Genomic DNA, 11,472 nt, shown 5'->3' with positions numbered 1-11,472 from the left:
AATGATGCCCTGGTAAAAAGTAGCACTGTCAGCAGCAGACTGTGATGCAGACTTTACTCCTGCAAAAGCTGTCTTTTCCTGATGATGTATGTAAGCACCTGTTTGTTTGAGAGTTTGTCTCTAGACTGGATGACCTCTGTGCCTTCAAAAGGATAGTTTATGCTTTCTCCTCCTTCTTCCTTGACTCCTTCCTTAAGCTGGGCCAGATAGGTTATTAGAAGTTTGCTGAGTGTACTCTCATAGTGAGAACCTGTTCTGTAAGATACTGCTAGATGCAATGAATTACAATTATCTTTCAGAATCCAATTTGTGTTTCAGAAGTTTATTCTGCAGGAAGATTGTCAGTATCTGTTGTGTGCTTCAGCCCCTGGACACCGTGCATCTTCAATTGCATGCTTGACAGCTATGAATGTTATCTGTTAGTGAGCTAGAGGGTCAGGCACTGGAGGTTCCCAGCAGGCTTTAGAGATGGAGAGACTCCTACATCACAGTGGCATGGAGGGTGTCTTCTTTTCTCTCAAAATCAAAACCAGATTCTGGGTGACAACAAACTAGGAAGTGTCACAAGTTCTTTAGTGGAAACTTGCACTTTCAACTGTATTGCAAACCAGCATGCCATAAATTGTCATTCAGGACTGCTTGTGATGGTAGCATCACCTCACTGACTAAATGTAGCACTGTCAGGAACATCCGGATGTTGACAGACTGTTCCTCTCTTAATTTCAGTTGAAGGGGAGATTAGGCAGTGACCTGCCTAAATAAAAAAAAAGCCCTTTCTTGTACTGAATGTAAATGTTACTTAGTTTTAAACTCTGCCTCTATAAAGGCACCATGTAAATATGGTTCTTAAGAACTGAGATGGAAAAAGAGATTCTCCTAAGAATTTGCAAATCCACTTTGAGTCACCGTATTGTTATTAATGAATTGGAGACTTTATTATATATGGAGTGTGTGTAACTGTAAATAAATATTTGACTTTTTGCAGGTGTCCCTGGCATCGAACTTCTCAGCATGTCGTGTGTACTGGAACCCTGCTGCCACCGCAGAGGACGAGGGCTACGTTGAGAGTGTCCTGCGGAGGAGCGCGCCGCGCATACGGTACTGCTGGGGAGCAGCACTGCCTCAGGCATGCAAAGCCTGCTGGTACCATCAAGTACCTCTAACCATCTGTCTCTGACCTGTTAGGATCCCTTAGGGTTTTAGATATTTGGAGTCAGAGCGTCTCCTGTGATGGCCACATGGGGAGGCTGGCTGTGTCAGACCAGCTGTGCGTTCTCCTGCTGGCTCACCTGCCTTCTGTGCTCTCCTAGGATTGGACTGGGCTGAGCAGAAAAAAAGTCTGGATGAAGTTTCACTTCATTGCACTAGTGATGGTGGGCTGGATATGCTGTACATGGGGTATCAAGCTGCACGAGAGGACTGGCAATTACAAGTACCTTCTTACTGGATTCACTGGGCAATTCTGTTCTCTGGGGACAATTTGGGCCTCCAGAAGGTTCCAAAGGAATTACAGAAATTCTTCACCATTCTGATACCAAAAAATGTCAGCATGCTACTGTGTATTGTGATGCCTTTGCCCATTTTTGGCCGAGGATCCAGTGAGTTTTCAGGATATCATAGAGACTTTTGTCTTTCCCTCTTTCCTTGGCATACTCTCTACTATCTGGCCAGTCTGTTGGAGGGTCAGGACTACAGCCCATAGGGAAGGTGGCAGTAGGGTGTACTTGTAGAGACTGGTTCTTTCTCCTTGTTTCTGTAGGCTATGTAATTCCTGCTTCTGCACAATGCTTTCTTCTGCTCCCAACAGCTTCCATGCTTTGAGAAGGAATGTTTCTGGCTGGGAAGAAGATGAGGGGAGCCCTGTCAGTCATTCTTCAGCTGCTATTTAGGACTAGCTGTCTTGCCCTGCTGTGCTCTCACTATCCCCCACTGCTGTCACCCTTACAGTGGGGATAAGGAAGCCAAATGAAGTGTGGAAAGACCTGCACCAACCTGTGCATATAGGAGACAAATCTAATACCATCACTGCTCAGTGGGATCTGCAGCTGCTAGTTTTTGTGTGTCATACATGCAGATTTGGGATTCTGTAGTGGTGTATTGCTTAGAACTAGCATGAATGGATCCCTAAGTTTTGCAAGCCATATCCTTAAATTTGCAGTAATGCTGCAAGCATGTTTTAGCTGTCCTGGAGGTGCTGGAGTATTACTCAGTGTGGTTAATGCTGTATTTTTTGACAGGTATCTTCTGAGGAGTCAGCAGATTCTAGGAAATGTACCCCCAATAGTGTTTATAAAAGACAAAGAAGCTGCAGCTGTAAAAGAGGTAATTGTAATCTTTGACTCAATGTACAAATATAATGATATGCAAATGTGGTGACTCAGCATACCATAATACTTGGGAATACAGAGGAGCTGATCATTCAGTTGCTCTCCCAAGCTACATGAAAAGTAAGCCTTTGCCTATACCCTTTCCTCTTCAAGTTCCAAAGCATTTTAACAAAGAATCTTGAGTAAGACTGATGCTTATATACAATGTAAAAGAATCCTTGTAGCTATCACTTCTTGAACTTTTTTTTTGAGTTACTATTGACATTTCTGAAGTGAAGTTTCAGAGACTTTTGTTGGCCAGATCATTAGAATCAATAAAGAAATCCTAAAAAACAAAGTTACAGATTTATGGAATAATATAGGGTAGGCAATTTTCTGTTGCCTGGTATACATGATTATAGAAATGAGGTCTGAGGAGCTGTCTTCCACATTTTAAATATTTTATTGTTTTAAAATTCTATTGAATCTACTTGGGGATTTTTAATTCCCTCCCCCCCAACTTTTTTCCATCTGTGAATTGTTAAAATGTTAGTAGGGAAGTGCAGTAAAGCATCCTCCTTTGCACAGGGGATGTAAGCTCACCCATACTACTTTTTTTTTTTTTTTAACTTTAAAAATTATCGTTATTATTTTGCATTTTCTGTCAAGGTGTTGATAGTTTTAACTACTTGAAATATTGTTAGAATATTGTTGTTATCTAGGAATTTACTGTCACTAGGATTGTGAAGTAAGATTTCTTCAACAGATTTCCAGAGAAGGTCCTTCAAGAGAAGGATGACACTAGGGAATGGAATTTCCTAAAAACATCCCAAGCTGTTGATGTGAATTACTGCTCATGACTTATGGGCCCATACAGTGTGTAGTAGCAGAGCTGAAAGTGATAACAAGAACTTCAGACTCTAGAAATCCAGTGAACTGCTTGAACTTTCTGTGGTCAGAAGAATTCTGAGTTTGATGCCAATAGATTGATCCACAGTGCAAATGTTTTTCACCTGCATTAGCATCAACAAAAATCACAGGAATAGAAATGAACTAAGCTCTTCTAAAAGCTGTTTATATTTGTTATTATGCTCCCCCTAATCAACACAAGAAATCCTACATGACTAGTGATTATAGCAGCACTTCATTATTGTTATTCTGTTAACATACCTTGATGGAACTGCAGTATCCACTCCTGCAGGTCCTGCCTTACAGGTCTGTTATTGTGGCACCTGTTCATTAATCACTATTTCTCAAACTTTGTTAAATGACCACTTACTGTTTGTGAAGACTAGAACCCCCCTGGACTACCTTGCCTTCAAGTTCATTTCATAGGCACCAAGAAAGTTAACCACACAACAAACCCAACCCCAACTTGTATAGCTTCTGTCGGTGGATGGTGCTGGGAGGCACTTCAGTGGGTCAGCTTTTCACACTTTGCAGCTCATCAGATTTATGTAACCCACAGATTAAAATAACAGGGTTTAGAAATAATGTAGCTGAACCTAATTTTCAAGTCTTGGAAGGTGTAGAAGGGCCACCCAATTCAGCTCCTACAATAATACACCCAACTAGAAGGGAAGTAACTTAAAGAAAAGTAGGAATACAAATTTAAAATGAGATAAGATTTTTGCAATTGGGTACAGACTATAAAAAGTGAATATACTAGATTTGTAGCATTTAATGGTTACACACCAAGTTAAAAGGGAGTTAGGAGCTCAGTATTTACATAATAGAAATACACACTTCCAAAAAGGGGGTCGAAGTGAAAAAAATCTCAGTGCAAGGAGGTAATAAAAAAGGATTTGCAAGACTGAAATAAGACCAAATAAAACAAAAATTATATATGTCACACTATCTCTAGCCAACTGTTCAGAATGTACATAAAGCAAAAAAACTTTGTAACAATCCCTGGGTCATAGAATCATAGAATTTTTGGGTTGGAAGAGACTTTTAAGGTCATCTAATTCAGCCACCCCTGCAGTAAGCAGGGACATCTTCATCTAGACTGGGTTGCTCAGAGTCCTGTCCAACCTGGCCTTGAGTGTTTACAGGGATGGGGCACCTATCACCTGTCGAGGCAACCTGTTCAAGTGCCTCACCATCCTCACTGTGAAGAACTTCATCCTTCTATCTAGTCTGAATCTACCCTCTTTTAGTTTAAAGCCATTACCCCTTGTCCTGTCACAACAGGCCCGTGTAAATAGCGTCTCTCCAACTTTCTTGTAGGCCCACTTTAGGTACTGGAAGGTTGCTACAAGGTCTCCTCAGAGCTTTCTCTTCTCCAGGCTGAACAACCCCAGCTCTCAGCCTGTCTTCACAGGAGAGGTGCTCCAGCCCTTTGATCACTTTTTTTGGCTCTCCTCTGGACCCGCTCCAACAGGTCCATGTCCCTGTGGTGGGTACTCTAGAGCTGGGTGCAGCACTCCAGGTGGTGTCTCAGCAGAGAGGAATAGATGGGGGGAGTCACCTCCCTCGACCTGCTGGCCACTTCTTTGGGTCCAATCCGGGATATGGTTTGGCTTCTGGGCTGAGAGTCTGCATGGCTTATATCCAGCTTTTCATCCAGCAGTTATGCTGTTTGTCACAAACTCCTCGGGCAAGAGGTATAAGCAGTTCCTTGTAAATGGAGGGAAAGGCTGTTTTGAAATGGTTTTGCCAAGTATTCCAAATATGTAGAAAATAAAATATTTGCTTTTAGTTACTTGTCTGTTTCTTGTGTAGGGATGAACAAAATTAATTTAATACAAGACCTTTAATATGTATTGTCTTCATGTGTTTACAGATTGAGAAATTATTATCAATTGCTGATTTTGGACCTCCAGAAGAAGAAGAAACCTTAGATCAAAATGATTCTAGGTGGGTTTTTTTAATCAGAATTGTACAAGTGTCCATTTTCATCTCTGTTGGCCAGCTTAAGTTGGGTATTACTTGACATAACAGAAAGTATACTTTTGTTAGATAGGTACATTGTTGCTATCTCAGAGTTCAGCAAATGGTGTTATGAAGAAATAGAAAGTAGAAGAGAGAGATTTTATGGAAGTCCTTACCAAAAAGGTATCTCAGCTTTTAAAGACATCAGCGGGGGCCTTTTATTAGCAGAAGACGCTACAGAACAGCCTACCACAAAACTAGGATGTAATCATCCCAGAATTTAAATGCAGAGGATGGCTTTTTATTTTGTGACTTGAGCTTTCTTTACAAAAGCTACATCTATTTATTAAAATTAAGGGAAAATATTTATTATATATGCTCTGGTTTACTGTTGTGTTTTAGCACAGACACATTTTCACAGGCTATTTTGTTGTTGGTTCTTGTGCACAGGTACCTTGCTGCAGACCACAGATTTACAACTATGAAAAGAGAAAGTCTGTTTTTTATATACAGATAGACCTCTTATTAAGCTGTGGGGAATGACTAAATTGCCACTTGTAACAGCATAGTTCATGTGCTTTCAGAGGCAACTTATCCATAAGGTGATACTGGAACAGAGTCTTGGAGATCAGCTGTGTTTGATGTCTGTGCTCTGAGTGACATGGTCATCAGACTTTTTTCTTGCAGAGTCAATACTTGTTTCTGGTCTTGGTATCTTTACTTTTATGGGGGAAGTATTTTTAGAATTTTTAATAATTCAAGACTCAATGTGGTTCTGATAATTAAATTTTTTTAGAAAACACCATGTTTTGCAGCAGTAATATTTGTTTCCTGCTGGTAATTTTATCATGAGTTTAAAAGATCTACATTTACCAGCACTCCTCTACTTGTCTGCTTCTTTTCTGGTATAAGTTTGATTTGTTATGCATGAGTTACAAGTTTAGTAATAAATATCCCTAAGTTAACAAAACACAAGTTAATCTAGGGTTCTTCTTTGGCTATTGAGGGATAGGGCTGAACAATCTAATGCAATAATGATTCTGTGGACCTGATTCACTCCAAGCCAGCAGCCATGCGCTTGTGTACTGCAGCCTGTTGGTAGAAATGCTGCTTCTGCCTTAATGTCTCACCAGGCACAAATCAGAACTAGCTAATTGGGGGAAATGCTTGTTGTGCCAGAGATTCCCACAGGGCACCTAGTATCTTCCTCTGTTTATGTCCCGTGGAAATATTTAAGTCCAGCTTAAGGTGCCATATGCTGCCATTCATAGGTCTGTCTGATGTCTTATGGGTATAGGCTGCTGCTTCTCACTTCCTGAAAGAGCTGGGAGAAGTCTTAATTTCCTTGGGGCTCCCAGGTCCAGTGACCTCCTTAAAGATCATCTAGTTCTAACCCCCCTGCCATGAGCAAGGGCACCTTCACCTCGACCAGGTTACTGAAAGGCCCATCTAACCTGACCTGGAACACTTCCAGGGATGGGGCATCCACAGCCTTTCTGGGCAACCTGTTCATTGATCACCACCCTCACAGTGAGGAGCTTCTTCCTTACATCTAATCTTAATCTACCCTTTTTAGGTTCAAAGCCATTACCCCTTGTCCTGTCACAAAAGGCCCATGTAAAAAGTCTCTCTCCAGCTTTCTTGTAGGCCCATTTCAGGCACTGGAAGGCTGCAGTGAGTCCCAGAGTCTTCTCTTCTCCAGGCTGGACAGTCCCAAATCTCTCAGCCTGTATTCACAGGAGAGATGTTCCAGGACTTTGATTATCTTTACAGCCCTCCTCTGGACCAGCCCAAACAGGTCCATGTCTTTCTTGTGTTGGGGGCCCCTGAGCTTGGTGCAGCATCCAGGTGGGATCTCACGACTGGAGTAGGTGAGGAGAATCACATCCCTCAACCTGCTGGTCATGCTTCTTTTGATGCAGCCCAGGGCACAGCTGGCTTTCTGTGCTGCACAAGCATTCATCTGGAATATAGTTGCTTTATTGGCTTTGTCCTATTAAATCTGTTGACATGATGGCAGGTTTATAAACAGCCTGTCCTTGGACACATAGTATGGTGGTAGCTCTTCCTTTTTAACGTAGGGACAAAGTGGTGAACACAATGCATTATTGAAGTCAAACTGGAAACTCCAGTTTATTTCTGTGTTGCTCAAGTTGTCACAATTAGCATTTCCTCTTAAAATATACATGGGGAAAAAACCTACAACATTTGTTTTCCTTTCCACAGCAAACTGCTGTCTTCACCAGCTCAGTCTTCAGATTCACCCATGCAGTCTAACCTTTTTGGTATTGACCATGAACTGCTGAATAAGCAGATAATGGAATACAAAAGATTGAAAGTGTCAAGAGACATAGAAAGCATTGCCTGGACAGAAGAACAGGAGCAGCAGCTTTCTAAGATTCAGAAGAAAATGAAAAAGAAAAAAAGAAGTAATCCTCCTGATGATGACATTACACCACAGAAATACTTACTGGACAGATATGAAGCTGATTACTGGGATGATAACACTGAATCAGTCTCAGACTGTGAGCTGGAGGATGAATTACAGGAAGAGGTAGATGAATTGAAGGAGGACGATAGCAAAGCTCCAAGTCAGCCTACTGATAAATGAAAAAGCCACTCTCTTTGGCTGCCAATGGCAAATAAAGACTGCTGTACTTACAAGGTTCATTTTCTACAGTTTGTTTACTGCTTCCTGTTTCAAGCTAACAGGTTTGCCACATATGGAGAGCATTGCTAGCACAAGGTATGTAAGAAAAACAGAATGCTATTTGTGACATTCTGTTAAACAGCTTTCAAGCTGCTACAGTTGTAGGACTTTCAATTTGGAGCTGTTTTGTAATAACAATATACATAGTGCAGCACTGAGTTGAAAATTCTTGCAGTTCTGTTAATTATTTCCAATAAAATTACTGTTTCTGTGTTGGAATAAAATATCTTTTTTTTTTTTTTTTTTTTTTTTTTTTTTTTTTTTTTTTTTTTGAGTGATCTGTATAATAATAATCAAAAAGTGATGGTGTTTTATTCTAAGGTCAGGAAGGAAGAGGGAAGCCAAATGGTAACCATGGTGTTCAAAGAGCAGCCTTCTGCACACAGAGACCAGGACAGGGGATTCTCTACGGGACCTAGACTAATGGGGGAACTCCACAAGAAGGTGTAACACATCGAAATTGTGGCAAATGAAGTTACAACCCTGAAAGAAAATAAATTTATTTATTTTAGTATTCAGAAATTTACACCCGTGCAAGGGGAACTGCAACCAGAAAAGAAAGGAGAACTGCTCATCTGTTGGGTAAAATTGGTCAAAACATTGACTGTGACTGAAAAAAATGCATTAAAAACTCAAAGGCAGAGAAAAAACAGCAGGGAACAATGCCCCAGTAACAGATTCAGAACTGGATGGGGAATCATCTAAAATGTGAGAATAAAACTTTCTGGCTCAAAGCAAGTAAAAAAGAATAGCATGAGTGTATAAAGTCAGAAGGGCTGAAGCTTCAACATAAGTTATAACTGATAAGGTAGTAAAAAGGAATTCTACCTGAAATAAGGAATATTTAATTCCACTAGTTAGTGGGGGAAGTAAAGAAAGATAACTAAGTGATCTCCAGAGGTTCTTTCCAACCCCTAGCATTCTGTGATTTTGTAATGTGGGGGGAGGTTGCACTGCAGTATCTTCTAGTTTTTCAGAAAGATTTAAAAGACAGTGACCATAAACTCCAGAATATAAAATATAGTCTGAAGGGTTTTTAGTTTGAAGAGAGTTCAAGTCAGCAAAGAACACTGAAATTCACTGTAGGTGATTTAATAATCCCCTTGAAGCATAGTCTGAAGATCGATTGTCTAAGAATATGGAGAGAATATGGGCTGTGAATGGCTACAGGATATTCTTATAAGATGTTTCGAGCTTGTATTGAACAAGGGTCAAGATCTTATAAGTGTTCTTATTAGGATACATGTGGAAACTGCAGCTCCCATTAGTACTTGCCTAAATTGAAGTACGTGAATAATCCCACAAGCTTCAGTGTGCCTTGTTTGGGTTTTCCAGTTTTTCCTAAATTCCACAGGTCAGATACCTTTTGAAGTAGATCACTTTGTTTTCCAGTGAGCAGTGGTATTTATCATATCAGAAACTGTTCATGTGCAGCATCACTGTCAATCAAAGCTAGCCATGAATCTGTTGCAACTTGGCAACAAAGCACTTTTTAAGTGAACGACCGGAGCCCATAGTTTGTACTTGCTAAATGAATCCACAGAATACTAATGTCTCCATCTTTAGTTTCTGCTGGATAAAATGTAGGACTGTCCTGACTCTACTTAAAAGTTGGAAAAAGGAAAAAAATCTGATATCCAAACAACCTACATATCTGGCTTCAGAAAGAACAAGGAGAACAAGGTTGATTACCTCTGCTTCTTGTTTAGTTTGGACATTTATAAATCAGCTTTGCAGTTCATAGATGAGATTTAATCTAAAAACAACCAAAACCATCCTCACTGTTAGCCTTAATATCTTTACTCCTTTGTTAAGCAAGTGAGGGCAGTTGACCTTTTCTGCTTGCCACAGCTAATGTCACAGAAACCAGGCTTTGTTCAAGAATAAAGATGCACTTATTTAGGGGGCCCAGGGGTGGGACTGCCATTCTGAACCTGGTGATGAGGAAAATGAAGCAAAGGCAACCAGATTTATAGGAAATGGAAGTTCTAACATCACACTTCAAACTGTGAGAATAAAAATGCAGAAATATTCATCTACTGTGGTGATTATGTCTGACTGTTTTCATCGTATGTTCTTCAGGGAGTCCACCTTACCTGGTGTGCTTTGTTCAAACTTACTGGAAAACAAATTCTAACGGAGAACACTTGTAGTTAATTTCAGTTAATTACTCTCAGGCTCCAAGGAATAGGTAAAGAAAGTAAGAGGAAGAAAACAAAGCCATGGGAATGGGTGTAGTAAAATGGCAATGCTGACTGATGTGTAGATGTCTGTGGTGTCTTGTAAAAGGGACAACTTCTGCATCTGGGATCCGTGGTCTGTCGTGGTTTTCAGCAAGTTACATGGGACAACCTGAAGTAATGATTATTTTATTCTGCAGGTTCAAGCAATATTTGTAGCTTTTCATTGAACTATCTGCAGTTGCAAGGTTGTTGTGTGAAGGGAAGGGGGTAGGTATGGGTAAGGGAGAGACAAATCTGGTATGAGACAAATCCCCTTGCTTTTTAGCTGGTCCTCAGATATTAGAGGGGCTGGGGACAGAAGCCATTGGAGGCACAAACAGCACGGGTTAGTGACACCCAACATACAGATTCTTTGTGATTGCCGGTGATAAATACATTAAGCTGCAGAGTAGCCATATAGTCCAAAATGCAATTGCAATTACAATAACAATAATAATCTCCTGGGGAAAATCACCTGGCGGAGCCGAGGCGGCAAATCTTCCCCAGGGGTGTCCCTGCTGGGGGGTGAGGAGAACAGACCCGTCCGTCCTGCTGGGGGGTGAGGAGAACAGACCCGTCCGTCACCCCCTCGGAGCCGGTGCCCAATGTCCCACACACTGGCTCCAAAAGGGGTGACATTTACACCTTTTTTTTGTTACTGATATGTAAAGCGTGGGGATGGGGCTGTGGGCAGACAATTGTTCCATGTAATGAGCACAAAACTCCCTTATCTGCAGCTGCCTCTGCAGGGAGCAGACCACTGCCATTGTGAGGCAGGTGAGGAAATGGGGCAAGCAGCCCCCGCTGCATTCCGCATTCCTTGTCCCGGCGTCTAGTACACACACCACCGAGTCTTCACCCGGCCCCTCTGACTGCCCTGGCACCACTTCTTTGTCTGCAGTGTCTAGCTTTGTGATCTGTGCTCGTTTTGTGCTTCCAGCATCTGACATAGGTTTATAAACCTTTTGTTATTGCTGGTGTGTTAGTGGCTTTCCAGATAAAGCAATGCATACTTGCTGGTTGCTGGCTCCCACACTGAAGTCAGCATTTACTTTCTTTGACATGAGGGTTTCAGGGGTGCTAGGTGCTTCTTTCACTGCTAGACTGAGAACGTCTCCACTGGTGTGTGTCTCAGGATAAGGAAGCTCCTCTATTTTTACTTCCGTTTCCTTCTTTATGGAAAACTTTTTATGGAAAACAGTTGACGATTTTGCAGCAGTTGCAGTCCACAGCTGTGATTCAGGAGACCTTACTGACTTGATTGACATTGTGTCATAGTTTAGGATCAGGCCCACCCCCAGACCTGTAATAGACACTCTCTGTTAATCCCTCTCACCCCCAAAAGGGAAAGAAAAAGGGA

At 41.3% G+C, this 11,472-nt stretch overlaps 1 protein-coding gene across 1 annotated transcript in view; it reads left to right on the top strand.

Annotated features, from left to right (window-relative positions):
- RBFA (ribosome binding factor A (putative)) overlaps positions 1 to 7,791 on the top strand; it is a gene marked incomplete at its 5' end in the record, with an annotated part of 10,165 nt that extends 2,374 nt beyond the window's left edge. Inside the window, 4 exons of the mRNA XM_008941891.1 lie at positions 986 to 1,098; positions 2,238 to 2,322; positions 5,092 to 5,165; positions 7,407 to 7,791. Coding sequence (XP_008940139.1) covers positions 986 to 1,098; positions 2,238 to 2,322; positions 5,092 to 5,165; positions 7,407 to 7,791 — 657 coding nt within the window. The remainder of the gene's footprint in view (positions 1 to 985; positions 1,099 to 2,237; positions 2,323 to 5,091; positions 5,166 to 7,406) is intronic.
- Between the last annotated feature and the right edge of the window lie 3,681 nt (positions 7,792 to 11,472).

The sequence above is a fragment of the Merops nubicus genome, unplaced genomic scaffold (assembly GCF_000691845.1).
Source record: "Merops nubicus isolate BGI_N331 unplaced genomic scaffold, ASM69184v1 scaffold14870, whole genome shotgun sequence".
NCBI classification, from domain to species: Eukaryota; Metazoa; Chordata; class Aves; order Coraciiformes; family Meropidae; genus Merops; species Merops nubicus.
This window is presented reverse-complemented; position numbering and strand designations above follow the sequence as displayed.